The sequence below is a fragment of the Oryx dammah genome, unplaced genomic scaffold, assembly GCF_014754425.2.
Source record: "Oryx dammah isolate SB20612 unplaced genomic scaffold, SCBI_Odam_1.1 HiC_scaffold_11058, whole genome shotgun sequence".
Lineage (NCBI taxonomy): Eukaryota > Metazoa > Chordata > Mammalia > Artiodactyla > Bovidae > Oryx > Oryx dammah.
In genome coordinates this window covers 1,679,030-1,700,184 of record NW_024080452.1, presented here as the reverse complement: position 1 = coordinate 1,700,184, position 21,155 = coordinate 1,679,030, and the positions used below count along the sequence as shown (strand labels likewise).

The window sequence follows — 21,155 nt, the reverse complement described above, 5'->3', positions numbered from 1 at the left end:
GCAAGCAGATTCTTTACCTGCTGAATATGATTCAGCAATCCAATCCCTGGGCATGTATCCAGAGAAACCATAAATCAAAAAGATACATACACCACAATTTCATTGCAAGACTATTTATAATAGCCAAGTCATGGAAATAACCTACCTGTCCATCAACAGTTGAATGGATAAAGAAGAGGTGGCACATACATATGCAATGAAATAATGCCATTTGCAGCAACATGGATGAACCTAGAGACTATCTTACTAAGTGAAGTAAGCCAGACAAAGAGAACTATCATTTAACCACATATAAACCACATAAAGAAAACCACATATAAATACTGCTTATATGTGGAATCTAAAAAATGATACAAATGAACTTATTTACAAGACAGATAAACAGACTCACAGACATGGAAAGCAAACTTATGATTACCAAAGGAGAAACGGTGGAATGGAGAGATAAATTAGGAGTTTGGGACTAGAACACGCACACTCCTATATAAAAAATAGATGATGAGCAAGGACCTACTCTATAGCACAGAGGAACTATACTCAATATCTTGTAATACTCTATAATGGGAAAGAATCTAAAAAGTTTACTTTGCTGTATACCTGAAGCTAACAGAATATTGTCAATCAACTATACTTCAATAAAATTTAAAAAAAAACCTATAGTGGATTTGATGTTACTCATGAGGCATATTAATGAGTCCATTCATTTGTTCTTTCATGCATTTACCCAGTTGATTAGTATTCTATTTATTCTTTAAGCATCAGTCTAATGAATAGTTTTTTATTCATTAAATATATTGCTTACTATGTTCCTGGCACATAGACATGGAAGCTCATGTCCTTGTTTTGGGTTAGAAACAACCATCAGGTATTTCTGGTGAACAGGGTCTAAGTATTTTAATTCCCTGTCTGTTATAAACAAAGATACACATGTTTCTATGGGACTGTTGAAAGATTTATTCCTAACCTGAGACCAAGTAACCTACATGAAATGAATCACTGTTCAAAAATGGCCTTAAAAAGAGAAACAAGACTATAACTCTTGGAAAAAATTCTGTAAGTACCCAATTTGTTTATAATCAATATTAATGATTTTTTTTCAGTCATATATTTACCATCATTCCCAAATATGCTTTTGGCCAACATATATTTGTAAGGTTAAGATCTATATTTATAATACTGGAAATTATACAAGGCACTTGATTTGCACATGAAATACTTCCCCCCTTACCAAACAACAAACAGATCTATTGTGCCTTGTCATTTACCTTCTTGTATCTCTGAATAAAAGTAGGCTCCACCTAGGGCATTTTATACTTGCAAAAAGCTTGCCCATTTCTCTGTAAGAAGATTATACAAGTGAAACATTCATTCTTTAGGTTCAAAAGTGGAGAGTTTATATATAAAAAAAACACCTCTACCCAAAACAGTCCCAAGCCTTTGTTTTGATGAATTTGCTCTCAGGAGTGATAAGAAGCACAAAGAAGCCCAAGCTAAGCGTAAAGATCAGTCTGGTGGGCCACCTTTCTGAGGAGCAACACCACATGGCCATTTTCTGTGGACAAGTCTCCACTGTCATGGGTCTACTGAAGACTCTTTGAGGTCACACCTAAGGATTGACATAAACATGGGGCCTGAATTGGCACCACCTGGGATTCTGTGATAGCTGCTTAGATCTTGGGCTCACACAGACCAATTGCATTAGTCTAAATTTTAACAAGATCCTCTGGTGAACTGTATACACAAGGAAGTCTAAGAAGTGCTGGACTCAGTGCCCCAGCCCCACTTTAAGAACATCACCTCTAGCTGGATAAACCTCTTCTTCAGGGGAGACACCATTCCCAGCAGGGAGGAGTTATAGATGACAACTGCAAAAAACAGTATGTTTTTTCTTTTTTTATTTTAAACATGCAAAATACAGTCCATGCATCTGCCATTTTAAAAAGTCTCATCCTGTAGCAGATAAAACCAAATATGTTTTGGCTATCAACATTCAAGAAATGTTTCAAAATGCTTTACAGTGTAAAGATAATAAGAAATTTAGCAAAATTTCAACAAACCTGTATAAAAAACAGATACAGATAACTTTTTATTTCAAGGCAACATGCTGTAATGTAAAGAGTAAGTTATAATTATCTGTGTTTCTTTGTAAAAAGTCTTTAACAATACAAGGGATTAATGGATCCAGGCCTCAGGGCTACACATGCAAAAAAAATTGTCAGTTAGTTAAAAATCACCAAACGTGCTATTTTTAAATGTGTATTTGTGTGTCTTTTTAAGTACAGGAGTAATAGAAGTATTAAATATTAGCAGGAATAGTATCTGAGAACTCAGTAAAAGTGTGTACAGTTCATGGAGCCAGTGTCCGGGAAGATTCATACATTTCTGATGAACATTTTGGCTTAATCCCTTTGCCATTGTAATAGTCCACGACTTGATTTGGGACTTCAGCCAACACGCTTTTTGCCAGGGCAGCTGGAGATGCCTGCAGGAAAGAAGAAATCAGCATGACTCTGGCACCTGGTTGAACTAATCTGACCCAAATCAGCCTAAACACTTGAAACCTGCTCTGAACAGCAGGTTTCATTCACTTATTCATTTATTCATCATTCATTCTATACTTGTCAGCATCTACTCCAAGCAAGAGTTATCAGATCATTGGAAAGTGAGCTTTTAATTTCATGGTAGGATGGTAGGAAGAACTGCCTTGCAGTTTTGTGTTTGAATTACATTCAAATCCAGACACCTATTTATGTTCCAGGCACTCTGGGAGTGTTGATAGTGTCTGTGATTCTTGCCATTAGGGAAGTTACAGTCATGTGAAAGGCTTCCTTGGTGGCTTGCTGCTGCTGCTAAGTCGAGGCAGTCGTGTCCAACTCTTCGTGACCCCACGGACTGTAGCCCACCAGGCTCCTCCATCCATGGGATTCTCCAGGCAAGAGTACTAGAGTTGGTTGCCATTGCCTTCTCTCTCTTTGCTGGCTTAGATGTTAAAGAATCTGATAGCAATGTAGGAGATGCAGGTTTGATCCCTGGGTTCGGGAAGATCCTCTGGAGGAGGAAATAGCAACCCACTCCAGTATTCTTGCTTGGAGAATTCCATAGACAGAGGAGTCTGGTAGGTTACAGTCCATGGGGTAACAAAGAGTCAGACACAACTGAGCGACTAACACACACACACACACACACACACACACAGAGTCATGTGAGGGGAGCCTGGTGGGGCCGAAATGAACCCTCCCATGAGGCAGAACATGATCCATACCACAGAGCAGCAGATCACATCACAAGTGAACTTATTAGAAACTAAGATCCTTAAACCCATCCCAGAGCTAATGAATCAGAATCTGTGTTTTAAGTCAATGCCTAGGTGACTCCTATGCATGTTGAAATTTGAGAAGTACTGTCCTAGGGAGTCACAAACACTTGTGTGACCAGAGCACAGAAAATCAAGAGCGTAAGTCATCTAGGAGATCACAGCAGGCTTCCAAGAAGAGATAGCGTTTACATTGGGTATGTTTTGAAACAGGGAGAAGGAAAGGACTGGCGTTTGATCGTTCTAGGGATAGTGAGTCATCTGATGGGGCTCTGAAGGAAGTGTGTATTAGGGATGCAGGATTGGCTGTGCATTTAGCTGGAAAATGAACTTGTGGCTGAGCAATGGAATGTACTAGCTAGTTTATATAGCCTTTCTTCTATCAGCATTATAGACTCTAAGCCTTGGGGCAGAGGAAGGTTGAGGCTGACATTTTGCATGGACTCTGGATTCAAGCAGAGCTGGGCTTGACCTTAGACCCTGGCACTCACTATTAACTGCCCAGCCCCTGGGCAAGTAAGATTGCCTGAATCTCATTGTTAGCAGTTACTGCAGAGGTTGAGAACTTGAGGCAGAGTGTGATGCTTGAGGTCCCTCAGGAAAAATCCTGAAGGAAAGAGGGATGGCCTGAACGCCAGGTGACGAGGTTTCTAGCTCTTGCCTTCCTTGTTACTCAGCCATTCAACTTTGCTGAGCCCTGATGTTTTGAGACAGGAAAGGAAAGAATAGGAATTTATTCTATCTCAAATATTCTGGGAGGTTAAAAATGCAAGAGAGCTTAAAAATTTCAAAAACAATCCGAAAATATCGTGCTTCTAAAGTGACTGCTCACATTTTGAAGATGTCAGTATGTTGGCCATTGGCATCCATTAATACTCTTTTATTTTATAAATAACTGCTCAAGTGTGTTAGATCATGGCCAACTTGTACACTGGGGAAAACACAAGAGTCATTTTCTCCCTTTTCTCTCTGGTTGTTGCTCACACAAATGTTAGAAATATAAAGACTTGATTTCCCAGTCTTCCTGGCATGTAGGGATGCCATGTGACCCAATTTAATTATTTGAGACCCAAGTGAAGTTTCCTGGGGGCTGTTTCTTGGAAAGCTCTTCAACAGACATCATCAGTTCTATATCTCTTTCCTCTTCCTTTTTACCTTGAACTAGAATGTAATTTCTAGAGCTTTGGCAACCATTTTATCATTATGAGGGAATAGCAAAAAGAATCTCTATGTGGTACTGACACTATTGAATCACTGAAAAAACTAGCCAGTAGCCACTAGCCCCTAACATTTAGCTACATGAGAAAAGAAAAGTATATTTGTACTTACATAATCAATTTTGGCACAGTTTCAATTTTGCTATACTAGATATGTTTGATTATTCTTCATGTGGGGACTATTCCTCTGTATCATAGAATGCTTACAAGCCTCTCTGGCCTCTACCTACTGGATGTAAGTAGCCATCAAAAATGTTTCTAGCCATTGCCAATTTTTTCTGGGAAGAAAAATCATCCTTGGTTAAGAATAGCTCATGTGATCCACTGTGATATTGGTTTGCTGTTATGTTAAGACAAAAATATTCCTGACCAGTGTGTCAAATAGAACTTGCTTGGGTGATAAAAGTATTCTGTATCTATGCTGTCCAATGTAGTAGTCACCAGACACATGGTGTCTCTGAGCCCCTGTGATATGGCTAGTCTGACTGAAAAACCAACTTTTTAATTTTAATGAATTTAAATTTAAATAACCGCATGTGGCCCTTTGCTACTGTGTTGGATGGCACAGCTCCCAGTGATTCTCCTGCCATTTGCACACCTGTACTGGTGGTTCTGGTGAGCAAAGACTGCTTGGAGGTCCTTAGGTTGGGAAAAGGAAAAAAATATGAAAGTAGCTGGCAACAATAGTAATAACAGCTGCATTTATTAACCACCTACATGCTCCAGGCACTGTGCTGAGCTTTATATAGGCCCTTCCTCTAATCTTCCAAAGTGTGTGTCCTTTACCCCATTTTACAAATGAAAGTCTGTGACACAGAGAGGTTAAGTAAATTGCCTTGAGTCACACAGCCCACAGCCTCTGCCTGTCTGAAGGTCTGAGTTACTTTGCAGAGCAGAAAACGGGAGGCAATTCACAGGTTCCTGGCTGTATGAAATGATATCAGCACCTCATCTTGTGCTTTATTTATGGTTTATTGAATTCAGAGTAGATTAGTTTGGATAATGAAATGGTTCTCAGAATCTAATTTGAAATTCAGGAAGATAAGGCGGGTGTTGAGCTCCTGTTGCTCTGCTCTGTGGTCCACAGGAAGCTAGAACCCTGGGACAGAGGGACAGGCAGCCCACCCCCTTCCTGGCCCCATTAGGCACTTCCTTATTACAGGTGTCCCTTGTCCCCTCCCGCCACCCCACCAAGGTCTGCCTTCTTCATGTCACAACTCTGGCCACGTCTCTGAAGTTTTGTAGTGATGGGGTAGCCCTCCTCAACCACCCACAGATCACTTAGGTGGACACCTGTGTTCCAACTGGGCAATTCTCCAGTAAATTCCCGGAGGAGGTTGGGCCCATGGCTCCTCATCTCACTGTGGTACCAGTGCAAGCACGCAGCCAGCAGTCTGTAAGTATGTGAGGGAGAGCAGGGGCTAGAGCGAAGGCTGCAGCCCTACATGGCAAAGAGGCATATGTGTGTATGTATGTTTGCAGCGGGTAGGGAGAGGGTGGTTTGGGGAAACTCTTGAACCCCTCATCACTCAGGCAATATGGGTGGTGGTCACTCCTGGGGTACTTGTGTCAGCTGACAAGATGGGGCAGGACATTACAGTCTGGAAGAACACCCTCTCCCACCTTGGGCATCACCCTATAAACTAGCTTCATTGATGGACGCAACTGTAGGGGCTTCAGCTCCAGCACACCCCAACTTGACAAAGATGCCCCTCCTTGCTGTCCTGGGTAGACACCTTGGGGGCTTGAAACCTCCCCTTGGGCAAGTTGAAGATAGGCTACAGTAGCAGAGGTACCCTTCCCTCAGGCTTACTGCCCACACTTGTGGCAGCTTTCACAAGGGGCATAGAATGAAAGAACACAGGGGACTATATAATACAGCAGGACTCTTTAGGGCCACCACCAACCCAGAGGGAAACTTCGTGTAATTCAGAGAAAAAAATTTCTTTTTTAACCCGTTGGTCATAAATCAGTTTTGAGTCTACCTTGGCAAATTGATTCCAGCATTTTCCCCTACTGATCACAATCAACTATTTAATATTATCCTTTAAACTAACTTTGTCATCTTGCTGGTTCTTTCATTACTGAACTAAATAAATCTTTGATGATGCTTACTATATATTTATAGAGGATTTAGGATTCTATCATTTTGTAAACGTACTTTGCCAAGGCAAACACAGGCCTCTGCCAGGGCACATGGCCCGACAAGGAGAACTGAGGTTGCATTTCAGCTCCTCTTTCTACTTCAGCCAGGCAGGAAACTACAGCTCCTCTTTTCTACTTCTCTTGAGCAGGAAACAATCTGTCCAACTGTATATATGCCAGCCTTGGGTACACTGAAGACGCTAAATTATGTAGATGAGGCCAAGTTCCAACGAAAGGTTGGCTACATAGTTAGCATGACTCCTCATCCATAACTCAGGGCATACTTCTTTCTCCAATGAGTCAAGCTTTCATGTCCTAACTGGGAGGTGGCCTGGCCCAGGCAGGTATGGCTGGCATTGCTTCACTACCAGCACTGGTGGAAAAATGGGGGGTTTCTGCTTTCCCAACGTAAGCCCCCCAAATATGCGTACGTGTTTGAAGTTCCTGAAGGGTACGAACTGGACGATGTCACGGAGGACAGGCTCTCCCTTGGGTGATCTCAGAATCCCATCATCACCGTCCAGCATCTGCATGTCGCTGAAGTCTGCGTTGCCTACTCCCACGATGATGACTGACATGGGGAGGTGGGAGGCATGGACGATGGCCTCCCGTGTGTCGGCCATGTCTGTGATGACCCCGTCAGTCAGGATCAGCAGGATGAAGTATTGCTGCCATAGGTCGGACATCAGGAGACAATGGGGACAGAGAGGTGGGGGAGACAAGGACAAAGCCAGTTACACACTCAGGTGGCTCCAGTGCACACTGACCACAGCAAAAGTGATGACAAACTTTTCCTGAATGCCTGAGTTTACAGCCCTAAACACCAAAGACTTAGGATGAATGGAACTTAAAGGCCGGCTCAGTAATTGCAAGTAATCCAAATAATCCAAATCCAAATAACCACCTTAGTGATGTTTATAAAGCACAGGGTATAGACAGAATAGTAGAGGAGACAGGGGCTGGTTTCAAAGCCTCGTTCTCTGAAATGGTGGGAATTTTCCCCTGAATCCTCTGGGTCTCACCCTTTTCATCTCTCACGTGAGACGTGGAGCTGGATCATTCATAGCGTCCTCTTCAGCTTGGAGATTTGCAAATCTAAAGTGGAGCTGCCTAATTTAGCCACCAGCTCCATGTGACTACTGAGGCCTTGAAATGCCGTGAAAGCAATGGAGAAACAGAATTTTAAATTTTATCTCATTCATTCAAATAAATTTAAATTTAACTTAAAAAGTGGGTACCTGATTGATTTACTGGAAATCTTTTAAGTATATTTGCACAACTATAAATATGTGAATCTAGGAGACATATGTATACCTATGGCTGATTCTTGTTGATGTTTGACAGAAAACAACAAAATTCTGTAAAGCAATTATCCTTCAATTAAAAAATAAATTTAAAAATATGTGAATCTACTTTCTCAATTATCAATTTATTGAATCTATATAAGGATCAAGTATTTTTGATGATATTTAGCATCCAAATTGAGATGATATAAGGATAAAGTACACACTAGATTTTGAAGACTTAGTACAAACAATAACTTAAAATACTTTATTAATAATTTTTATATGGAGTACCTCTTAAGATGATGGTTTTAGTTATGCTGGGTTAAATAAAATGTTATTAAAATGAATTTTCCTATTTCTCTTCAGCTTTAAACTGTGACTACTGGAGAATTAAAAATTTCTGCACACCTCCCACTCTATTTCTAGAGGATGAACATGAACATGAAGTCAGTCAGTCGTGTCTGACTCTTTGCGACCCCGTGGACTGTAGCCTACCTGGCTCCTCAGTCCATGGAATTTTCCAGGCAAGAATACTGGAGTGGGTTGCCATGTCATGCTCCAGGGGATCTTCCCAACCCAGGGATCAAACCCAGGTCTCCCACACTATAGGCAGACGCTTTACCGTCTGAGCCACCAGGGAAGCCCCAAACAAGAATACTGAAGTGGGTTGCCATTCCCTTCTCCAGGGGACTTTCCCGACCCAGGGATTGAACTTGGATCTCCCGCACTGTAGGCAGACACTTTACCGTCTGAGCCACCAGGAAAGTCAGAGGATGACACTGCACTAAAGCCCTAGGAGAGGTGAGGATTGTGGGCTCTCCTTTAGATCGTGTGCTCTGGACTGGTGAGTGGCCTGCAGGTGGCTGCCCTTCTCCAAGGATGGGGGCAGAAGGCTCTTCCTACTCTAAATTATGGCTGAACAGGCTTGTGGGAGTCTCATCTGAGACGGAGACTGGACAGGAGGCTCCATACTCATCAGCACAAGGAGGGCTAGGGAAGGGCTATGGGGTCTGAAGAGGGAAAGTTCAGGGAGGACCTCACTGTCCTTAGTTATTAGAGGCATCATGACAGCATCTTGGATGAGAAGGGATTTGGGAATGAGGTTACTGAGATGCTGCTCACTCCAAACTCTAAAGAACTTTTAATGTAAACTTTGCAATATGCTCATCTACAGGGAATAAATGTGGGATGGTGAAACCACTCCAAGTTGCCACATTCAAAGGAGAAAGGCTAGATAGAAAATCACATGTTGAACACATCTGGTTTTGAGAATCATACTTAAAAGGTTGCATATAGGGCTGGTAGTGCCAAAGAGTTCTCATTTTTCTCTGTGAGTCTGAAAAAAATATTTTTAAACAAAACAACCCAGTCAAAATACAATTGGAGAGAAGAGAAATTCATACTATGATGAAGACAGACACGTGTCCTTAATGCTTTTCATACAGTTTAATATAGAGGCAAATTCTGTTCCATGTCTGCTAATTACCCACCCCTAGTTCTAACTGAACAATTTTAAAACTCATTTGAATTATCAATTTTCATCCATACCTATGCTTTTGGAGTCTGATACATTCACAGAGAAAGTGGCCTGGGAGTTTGGAGGAAGGTTTTAATCAGAGAAAGTGATGGAGGAGCTATGGAGGTGCAGGGAGAAGAAGCCAAAGGAGGCAACTTGGTGGCTTAGGGATGGATGGATGTGATGCAGGAAATACCAGAGTTCTAAATGACTCTTTGCAGGGTGTGCCTTGGAGGCTATAACAGGTACCAAATCTGGTTGGAGCCTCCTCCTGATTCCTGAGCAGGTGGCCTTGTGAGTGAATCACACTTCTGCACCTCCACCATTCACTCCTCACCCTCCCCTAACTCCTGTCTGGTCTGATCTTCATGATTTAGGGCATGGATCTCCCCTACCTGTCCCCTATAATACCTCCAGGAGCAAACAACCTGACAATCACACCACCATATCAAGGAATTTATAGCTGTCATTGTCTAGATAGGGTATTGGGAAAGTATTTTCTGCAAAGGGGCTATGATAAATACTTTAGGCTATGTGGGCCATAATGATGTCTGCAGCAATGACCTAACTGCCTGTTAGAATGAAAATAGCCATAGATATTAACAGGAATGTGCATGGCTGTGTTCCAATAAAACTTTATTGAGGGACACAAGTTTGAATGTCACATTACTTTTGTGTGCCATGAAATATGATTCTCCTTTTGATTTTTTTTCAACCATTTAAAACTGTAGAAGCCATTCTTAGCTAACTGAAAAACAGGTTGCAGAATGTTGCTGGCTTTCATTTAGAGCAGGGATTCGTTTTTTCTTTCCAGTAATTTTTATTCATTCTTTTTTTAAGATATACATTTATTTAATTGGAGGTTAATTACTTTACAATATTGTATTGGTTTTGCCATACATCAACATGAATCCACCACAGGTATACACGTGTTCCCCATCCTCAACCCTCCTCCCTTCTCCCTCCCCCTACCATCCCTCTGGGTCGTCTCAGTGCACCAGCCCCAAGCATCCAGTATCATGCATCAAACCTGGACTGGCGATTTGTTTCATATATGATATTATACATGTTTTAATGCCATTCTCCCAAATCATCCCACCCTCTCCCTCTCCCACAGAGGCCAAAAGACTGTGGAAACTGGAGCCTATTCATTCTTTACTTCTCTCTCATTTGCCTTGATTTCATTTTTTTAAATTTATTTTTTTAATTGAAGGATAATTGCTTTACAGATTTTTGTTTGTTTGTTTGTTTCTGCCAAACATCAGGATGAAGCAACCATAGGTATACATATGTAACAACCTAGAGAGGTGGGATGGTGAGGGAGATGGGAGGGAGGTAGAGCAGGGATTCTTAGCCTGGGCTTGCAGACTGTTGAATTAATAATTTCAGGCCATCTGCACAGTTGGGGTAAATTAAAGTTCTGTTTTCACTTACCTTTAACTAAAAATGTATCATTTTTCAATTCTGAGTATAATCAACAAATAAAATTGGTTTTTAAATGTACTTGTACTGAGTCACCAATAGAAATCACAGAATATGTTCCTGTTATAAAAGAGTGTATCATTTACATTCAACATTACTTAGAAATAACAGAATTATTAGGCCAGGCACTAATTCTCACAATTTAAATTTATTGCTATGTTTATGATGCTTCTGTGTCACATTTAAAAATATTTAGCTAACTGCATTTCAACGTAATTGGTTTACTTTATAACATATGTTTTATTCTGTGCATTTAAAGGCCCTTCTGAGGAGGGGGTTCATGGGCTTTACCAGCTGCTAATGGTGTTCATGGATCAAAAAGGGTTAAGAAGTTCTGGTCTGAAGAGACTGTCAAGATTCTAGACCTGATCCTTCCAGGTTTAATCTAGCTAAAGGTAATAGGCTGCAGACTGCTGGATCGAAACCCTGATGGAAATTTCCGATAAAGCTTGCAGAAACACTTGCTTCCAAAGTCAGGCTAGGAAAATGCTCATGGGTGAAACATTATAGTCTGAATGTACTTGAGGTCCTGTTTAAATAATGAGGGAATTTTTTCTTTCTAGAAGAGTTTCATAAAACTGGGGAAAAAATCCTATAGCCACAGACTTCCTGACACCACTTGCCTACAAAGTTCAAGGTTAGGACACTTAACAATCAGTGATAACAAGAGGGCCCTGGACCACCAACAGAAACTCTGGGGGAAAGCATCAGTGTTCCTGGCATACAAGAATGAGATATGGATTAAATCCTTTCAGTACTGTTTTCTGATCTGTCCTTTCAGAGCAGACCCACCTGACCCTGGAGGAGTAAGTGATGCCCAAAACCTCATTCTGGTTTCTATTAATCCAGAATGCACACCTATGTCAGATTCTCTTTACTCCTGTGAGTGTTGGTAACCTAGAGAGGCTGAGATAACTCAGTTCTCAAACTGGGCTCCATGGAGCCCTAGGGATGCCTTGGATCCTCTTAAGGATAAAGCAGCTTAAGTGTGGGCCCCACCCCTTAGCCCAGATTCAGTCAGAACAGTCTGTTTTCTTAAAATCTATATGTTTGGTTTCTAAGCAAGATACTATTCGAGGAATTTGAGGTTTTGGTAATTTAAAAGGGGTTAAAATAAATGAAATACTGATCTTGTCCAACCCTATCTCTAAACCTTGCATCTGTGAGGATTCAGAATTTCTCCAAGGCCTCTTGAGTTTGGTAAGATGGAGCTGCTATTGACTTTGACAAGTGTGGTCTTCAGAGTGGTGTCAGGAGCAAAGTTTGGATGATATGGGTAGAGGCACCAGTGGAAAGAGAGATGGAGATGGTGAGTATGGGCAGTTCTTTCAGTGAATTTTGCTCAAAAAGAGTAAAATAAGGGACAGTAGCTAAAGGGTAGAGTGGTGTCAAGGGAGAGCTTTGAACTTAAGCAAGAGAAATTACAACATGTTTTATTTGCTAATAGGAATGAGTCTTCAGTAGAAAGAGAAATAGATGATAAGGAAAAAAAGGGAATGCAAGTATGAGGTCACTGTTCCTGGATAGTTGGGAGGTGTGTGCTGCAGTGCACAGAGCAGACACCACTGTGAGATGGGAATATGTCCAGCCCATCATAACATGAGGGATGCTGAGAACACAGGCAGAGAGCATGGGGGAAAGATGGGCTCACATAAGAAGGTGAGGCAGCAGTATATCATGCTCTTTATGCAAATCTAGTGTTGTGGAATCCAGGATAAAATCATAAAGAAAATTTCAGACATCATTAATATTCTGCTGAATCTGAAAAACATTTCAGTTCAGTTGCTCAGTTGTGTCCGACTCTTTGCGACCCCATGAACCGCAGCACGCCAGGCCTCCCTGTCCATCACCAAATCCCAGGGTCCACCCAAACCCATGTCCATCGAGTTGGTGATGCTATCCTCTGCTGTCCCCTTTTCCTCCTGTCCTCAATCTTTCCCAGCATCAGGGTCATTTCAAATGAGTCAGCTCTCTGCATCAGGTGGCCAAAGTACTGGAGTTTCAGCTTCAACATCAGTCCCACAAATGAACACCCAGGACTGATCTCCTTTAGGATGGACTGGTTGTATCTCTTTGCAGTGCAAGGGACTCTCAAGAGTCTTCTCCAACACCACAGTTCAAAAGCATCAATTCTTCGGCACTCAGCATTCTTTCTAGTCCAACTCTCACATCCATACATGACGACAGAAAAAACCATAGCCTTGACTAGACAGAACTTTGTTGGCAAAGTAATGTCTCTTTTTTTTAATATGCTATCTAGGTTGGTCATAACTTTCCTTTCAAGGAGTAAGCGTCTTTTAATTTCATGGCTTCAGTCACCATCTGCAGTGACTTTGGAGTTCAGAAAAATAAAGTCTGACACTCTTTCCATTGTTTCCCCAACTATTTGCCATGAAGTGATGGGACCGGATGCCATGATCTTAGTTTTCTGAATGCTGAGCTTTAAGCCAACTTTTTCACTCTCCTCTTTCACTTTCATCAAGAAGCTCTTTAGTTCTTCTTCACTTTCTGCCATAAGGGTGGTGTCATCTGCATATCTGATATTTCTCCCAGCAATCTTGATTCCAGCTTGTGCTTCTTCCAGCCCAGCGTTTCTCATGATATACTCTGCATATAAGTTAAATAAGCAGGGTGACAATATACAGCCTTGATGTACTCCTTTTCCTATTTGGAACCAGTCTGTTGTTCCATGTCCAGTTCTAACTGTTGCTTCCTGATCTGCATACAGGTTTCTCAAGAGGCACATAATGATGGTATTGAAAAATGATACATAGAAAAATTATCATATTATGGTAATATATGTAACTCTAATGTAATTGGGTGGCACTTCCCAGGTGGTGCTAGTGTTAAAGAACCCACCTGCCTGTGCAGGAGATGTAAGAGACACAAATTTGATCCCTGGGTTGGGAAGATCCCTTGGAGAAGGGCATGGCAACCCATTCCAATATTCTTGCCTGGAGAATCCCATGGACACACAGAGTCTGGCAGGGTATAGTTCATGAGGTCACAAAGAGTCAGACACAACTGAAGTGACTTACCATGCATACCACATAGTAGGAAAAAAACCAAACTCTGGCCTTTCAGCTTTGGTTTGCATTTTTCTTAAGAAAACCACCAATAGGACCTCAAACAAATCTTCCCCAAGATGTTGTGTATTACTTCACTTGACTACTAGGTAGAAGAATAACCCATCATTTTATTTCACTTCCATCTGTAGTCTGGATACCCTGGAAGTTAAGCTTAGTTTTTTCTTTTTTTTTTCCTTCCCAGGAACTGAAGGTAAGTTGAGCATTGTGACATGGACTTACACTCCAGAGAGTATAGAGGCTTCCCTTGTTCAGTGCCTCCTGTGTTCAGGTAATGTTGAAGACATTTGAGTTGTGTCATCCCTAAACCTCATGTTAATCCAGCAGAGATGGGCATGATTATCCCCATTTTTCAGATGAGGAGACTGAGGACTGGGGAGGGAATGTTAAATCATTTATTCAAACTTATGCAGGTAAAATGCAAATTCATTGTCAGAATGGGGCGGGTGCTATGGCCAGTATCCAGAGGAGGAAGGGTAGGTACGCACTAGCAGGCAGACCACCCCTCTCCTTACCGACGCCTCCTTGGTGTTGGTCTCCTCTGATGCTGACTTGGCCACCTTCTGGATGATGGGAGCGATGTTGGTGGGGCCGTAGAGCTGGAGTTTGGGAAGGCAGCTCTGATAGGCTTCCACAACTCCTTGAATCCCTGAGGTAAAATTGGCAAAGATCAATAGCTAAATAGTCTTCTAAATATATTTAAGAATACACATATATACACACAAAGCATTAACTTCCCTCAAAGAGTCCTTATCAATAGCACATTTATGTTCTTAAGATAAAAAAGAAAACATCACATCTGGGCTGGTGTTTCTGCCTCCATTCCACTAAAATCATTCTCTGTATGCATTTTAGTTATTTTTTGAAATTGGCTTGGGAAGAATTTATTAATGAATGATTATGTTTCCTACAGAATACAAACAAGCCCTTTTATGACAAAGAGAATACTCTAGACCCAGTTAAAAAAATGGCAGTTACAAACCTATGTATTCCCAAAACTTTTGTACACTTTCAAATATAAGGGATTCATGTTGGGGATATTTTGCAACCCTACAGCTTAAAACTCAGAGAGAAATCTTTTTGCCAGAACTCATCCTCTTAAAAGGTTCACGTTAAAAGCGATCATTTTTACAGGTGAAGAAACTGAGGCTCAGAGAGGCTTGTTGCAGACTCAGGATTCACACAGGTGTGTCTTGCTCTAAGGGCCATGCTCAAGGCTTTAACACTTCTCTAGTTTTCGCCCCACCGTGTTGACTAGTACACCAATCCCAGGCCAACCTATGTGAATAATGTGTACATACAGTGTCTCCAGAGGCTAAAGTCTTTGTGGGCAGGAATTGTACCTTCCTCTCTCATAAGCTCAAGGCATGTCAGGCACATAGTAGCTGCTCCCCAAACGTGTGATGGATGAGGAAAATGACTGCTACTGTTGTCTGTTGGGGACTATAATACAGACAAATGATGCTCATCACCATGGGCACCCCTCATTTAAGGGGGCTTCCATCCAGACATCGTGACAGGTGGGCTTTGTGGAGCTTCTCCCAGCCTGAGTCTTGACTGCACACTGAAGGTTCTAATCATGATCCCACAGTGATACAGTCCCATTACCAGTGATTTTTGTTCAAAGGGTCCTCTCCATGCCTGTGCTTGTGTTCCCGCTCTCGTCCCTGTTTCATCTCATCCTCCTAAAGCCCTCTCTACCCTAAAACAGCACACTGGTCCTTCAGGCCAGAGAGACTCACAAAGTCCCTCCTGTGATTGTTTTCTGTCCATATCTTTCTAACCAGCTTTCGGGCCTCTTGGATGTAGCTGTATTCTGTTTTACCTTCATACAGATGCATGTAACAAAATGTGTATGAAAATGACTGAAAGTGTTCCATTCTCTTTAGTCTGCCATTCTAAAGACAGATACCAAATCAATATACACAGCCTGGTTTTGAAGTTAAGTGATACTGAATAGAAGTTCTTTATCTTTTTTGGCCCTTGAGTTTTTGCTTAAGATAAGCAAGTTTGAATTCTCTTTCAAAGGTACCAGGCAGATACATTCTAAGATGTGAAACAGGTTAACATGGGATATGTCCTTCACTCTGCTTTGATGAAAAATCACTCTTACAGTTGAAGAGTAGGGATGGTTCCAGATGAAGGAAGCCTAAATTTTAATAAACTTGGCCTGAAGGATGGTGAAAGGGAATAAGAGCTGAGTGGAGATCTGGTCTTAGAGGTTATTCTGTGCAGACCTGGGGATACTGATGTCATGTTCTTGGACAGTTAGTGCCAGATTTGTGAAAGAAACTGTAGAAAGCTCGACATCCCCCACAGGATCTGAATTAACTCTGTTCTGGGTTCCTCCTTGACAGGAAGGAGGAGAGACACGAACATTTCCACCAGCCCACTGTAAAAATGTCTTACCATTTTCATAGCAACAGATGTGCTTGGCTCTATTTATCATTTAGAAACTAGGAAAAATGACTCTAGGATACAATTTATCATCATAGTCATCATCATTATTTTGTGGAATGTGTTGGAGAATCTCCAGTTGGAAATAACAGAATAAGGATCAAAGTCTTTGAGGAGCTCTTTCTGGCACAAAACCATGGAAACGACTCCATTATCAATATGGTAAGATTGTCATTTGATGTCCGTACTCCCCCCCTCTTCTTATTACTACACAGGAAGTTGTGAAAAATAAATACTTGACAACTTGGAAAGCAGAAAGGGGGTTACCTCATCACTCCCCATCAGATGACCCTTCCCTCAAGGTATTTTTTTTTTTTTTGGCCAGAGGAATCCAGAATTGGGATTTATATTCTTGCTCTAAGCTCAAGACCTCTTCTGCATTCTGTCTTTTCCAGCTCTTCTACCTCTGCTCTCTTGTTATTTGGGTTCAGGGAGCCTAATTCTCTGCTGTGGACAATCATCACTGACATACTGCATCAGGAGAGAGAAACTAAGATGGGAAAAAGGGGAAGGGAAGGGCTGTGGGACACTGGCTCCCTTTCACATCGTGATTTACCTGCACATTCCGGGTTGTCTTCATTAAAGTTGATGGCGAAGTCATGAGAGACCTGGACACCAATTAAAATTTACAAAAGGAAGACAGGAGAATGACAACATTAATCCAGTCAGGAGGCACTGGGGTTAGAGTCTGCAAACAGACGCTCATTACATTCATTTTGTGTCAAGCAGCAGGAACCATTTTAAGCCTCTACAGAATCTCTCTGAGATGGAGGGTGGATTCTAAGCTCCCTGTGGAGTTGAGGTCACAGGGAGATTTTCTAGAATCAGATAAATGCTGGCAGGGGAGGGAGAATAAGGTATATGAAAAAAAATACAAGGAAAGATTTCAGAAAAATGTTAACTCCAAATAGCTTCAAGAGAGAAGTGGCCTCAGAACAGAGGCTAGATTTGGCTGAGCTCTATTTGGACCAAGTGATTAAAAAATGATAACTCAATAACCCAAGCTGTCTGCTCGAGATGGCTATGCTTACAAAGGCTCCAGCTAAGCTGTTGACATTTACGACTCATTCTAACATAATATATAGAACTGCTGGGCAGGAGGATTTTCACATACATAAAGGTAAAAATAGACTCTAGCTTTTGGAAAAGTAATAAAGTAACGTAATTTGGAAACTTCCAATACAGATTCCTCTACCTGGTGGGACCTATGTACAATATGAGGTTAAATAATATGTGGCTTATTTTTCCTGGCATCCAGATATTTTTATTGGGTCACATAGAATTTCAAAGGCTGAGGTTTCCATTTCAAAGGCTATTTCCCAAAGCACTGACTCTCTGGGGCCTAGAAAATAAGTCATTGTGGTAAAAATCCCTTTTTTTCCCAGTGGGGGTCAGAGCTGATACTGTTGGTGCCTTACCCACATTTCCTTGCCCTTGGCTCTTCAAGGCAACTCAATCAACTGTCAGTTATCTTACCTGGTTTATTTACCTTAAATTTTCCTTGGGCTTCCAGAGCTGGCGTGGCTTACCCAAGTGACAGGCAAAAAGTGTTGGGGAATTAATGTCCCCTGAGAGTAATGTCCCTGGAGAGTAGCTCTTCATCATGGGCTACAGGAGGCTGTGAATCAGTATCCGAGCCCTCTAATCCCTTGGGGTCTGTGTGTACTCTGCCCTGTCTCCCAGGATCTGGCTTTGGCTGTCCATGCTGGTAATGACTTGTTAGAAAACCCTATGATGACTTCTTCCCATTTCCCCTCTGTCTACTGAGGCTTTCTCTACTTCTCAAATAAACTGCTTGGTTCCTAATCCTTGCTGCAAGGTCCCTGGAGAGTACAAACTAAGACAGAGGTGATTGTGACTCAGTTTCAATGCAAACTGAGATTTTATCCTGAAGAAATAAGTCATGGTAACCTTATAAATTCTCCGGGGGCACTGAGTTGCTGAGACCATCAGGGCCTGTCTGGAGCAGAGGGGAGATGAGGCATGGAGATGAGGCATGGAAAAGGGGTATCTGAATGGCTTTGGGGGAATGGAGTGAGTATGCATAAGGGATGCCTGGTAGGGTAGCAGGAAGAAGTTAGCTGTCAGGCAGAGTGGATCAGGATGGGGATAAGAACTTTAGCTAACAGCTAGAAGAAGTTGCTTTAGGAGGGGGACCAGGCAGATGTCTGGGATGAGGACAGGAAGGCCTGGAGCCAGGTAAGCTGCACACCTCTATCCTCAGCCCCACTGGGCCAAGGCTACCTAGAGGGATTGGGGAGTATGCTTACACATCTCAGGGCAGCTGAACTGGTGGTTATCCAGGTTCAATTCCAGGCTAGAGGCTTAGCAGTTCGGTGAGGAAGGTGGACACCCACCTGCCCACATCCTGGAACTGATACCCCATCTGAAGGGGACTGCATCTCCTGAGCTCTGGTTAATTCTTTTATGTATGATCTTTTAATTTTAGTATTGCCAGGTCTTTCAGTTTTTCCAGAGAAGCCAGAAATCTGACATTTTCATGAAATTGTCTAATTCTTAAAAAAAAAGTCTCAGAATATATTTGTGGACTGAGTAACACCTATAAGCCAACAGTTGACAACACTTGATCTATATTCTTCCCCTACCATGTGCTCCATTTCCAACAAATGCTTCCAGAATTCTATAGCATGGCCAGCAGGGAGAACAGTGTGGGCCATAGGCAAACAAGAAGGAGGACAGGTCATGGAGACAGGCTACTCCATCACTGCTCACTCCAGCAGGAAAAAGAAGGTGGACTCCTTTTTTCATGAAAGGCCTTCAGTCTGACTGCTGTGGGGTGGGAGCAAAAGTTGGCGTCTGCCTCCTGATGTGCAGCTCAGATTAGGTCAGTAAAAGAGACACTGATGACTGGGCAGCATTGCTTGCATTTATTTGGGACCACAGAGGCCTCCTGAGGAACAGGGGTCCCTGCTCCTCCCCAAGATTCTCCCACCCGGACCATCTGGTATACCATGGGAGAGTGCCTCAGCCCCACTGCAGCACAAATCTCTCCATATACAGTCTTGCCCTTCTTTGTGTCATGGGAAATCGGCATCAAGGTCAAATAGGATTCCAGTGTTTTTACAGCAGCCTTTCAGGTCCAAATTCTCTGAACCCAAGTAGCTATTTCCTCAGGATTTCTCTGCATCTCCCACACAAGACTGGCGCTTAGCAACTTGGGATGAGGGAGTCTGTAGACTTCACTGTCATGGATTTTCACTGTCAGAATGGTCAATAGGGTCTTTCTCCAGGAAAGATCTGAATAGATGGGCTCTGAGCCACTGAAGATCAATTTCAAGGTGTTTCCACAGTCTCTGACTTGTCTAAATGAAGCTAAACAATGGAAGTTTTCATTTGGAATTAACTCTGAGACAGCCCATCGAGAATCCCAGGAGAATGGGTGACATCTATACACCAGCTGGAGGAGCTAACCTCACTGGTTGTGAAGATCACTTCTGACTATGGGCCTTTACATGATTATATTAAAGGTTGAAAGTGTGGGACTTCTGTGAGGGAAACCCACGCCATCCTTTGTTTATAGTAAAACACCCACTCACCGTGTACTCTGGGGGTATCCTGGCACCGAACCCAAAGGCTGGGAACATTTTGTCACTGAAATTAAAAAAGAAGTTGCTGTATTTTTTCATCTAATGAGAAAGAAAAACATAAACCTGCATTGCCTCCCTAGAACAGGTCATTATGCCAAATGCTAACTCATGCTTTTTGATTACCTGTGGTAACAGGGGACAGAAATAGAGTGGAAAACTGAAATAAAGAAATAATCCCCAAAGCTCATCACTTTACTGCTTTCCTATACTATAGGTGAGAAGTGAGTAGGAGAAGAGTGAACATTGATTGGCACTACAACACCAGATATGATGCTAGGCCATGTCTATACTTGGTTAATTTTCATACAACATTTGAAGGTCCACCTATTTTTTATTCCTGTTTTACTGATGAATAAACTGAGCCTCAAAAAGTCTAAGAAAGTGAACTAAGGTGTTTACCAGCAAGCACTGTTTAATTCCAAAGCCTATGAATTTTCTATTATACCATCAAATCTTAGTGATTACGTACAGTATTAAATGTGGTTTCCTCTTGTGCTTTCTGTAACTGGGAACCTGATCAGACCACAAACAAGATACTTCTTAAGTGAATTTTGTGCTGTCAGGGGATTGTTACAGTGGAGCTCAGGAATATTGCTCTTTGAAGAGGGCACGTCCTTCTCAGGACACCTACTTTGTATTTGCTTTCCCATTAAAGACTCAATTGAGATTTGTTCTTGGAACAATTCCTCCATTTCTCAATTCTTACAGAGTCAGTCAAGGAGAAGAGGAAATTCAGATAAGGGCTCACTGTCCCTGGAATGTCTCTGAAAGCAAAAGGGGAGCCTCAGGCTGAGAAGTCAAAGGATCAAAGCCAGACTGTCACCCATCACCATCTACTGATTTAGATAGAGGTCACTGGTAGCCAAAGACGGCTTTGATAGACCTTCACCAAAATACATCCAATTTGACCAAATTTGGGGCAGGGGTTGGGAGATTCAGGGAAATCAGAATTCTTTGAAATCAGAGGCTAAATTTGTCAGAAAAATGACTTATTCCCCCTTTCCCTCTCTGTTATGTAGATATGGACTTTGCATATATCTAGCAT

General features: G+C 42.0%; 1 protein-coding gene across 1 annotated transcript in view; it reads right to left on the bottom strand.

The window, feature by feature from the left end:
- Positions 1–1,848: 1,848 nt before the first annotated feature.
- Positions 1,849–21,155, bottom strand: part of LOC120860381 (copine-4) — a 491,427-nt gene continuing 472,120 nt past the window's right edge. The window contains exons 11-15 of the mRNA XM_040236182.1: positions 20,060–20,114; positions 17,059–17,110; positions 14,561–14,694; positions 7,107–7,343; positions 1,849–2,482 (exon numbers count right to left, since the gene is read on the bottom strand). Of these exons, the coding sequence (XP_040092116.1) occupies positions 2,348–2,482; positions 7,107–7,343; positions 14,561–14,694; positions 17,059–17,110; positions 20,060–20,114 (613 nt within the window). The 3' untranslated portion in view covers positions 1,849–2,347. The remainder of the gene's footprint in view (positions 2,483–7,106; positions 7,344–14,560; positions 14,695–17,058; positions 17,111–20,059; positions 20,115–21,155) is intronic.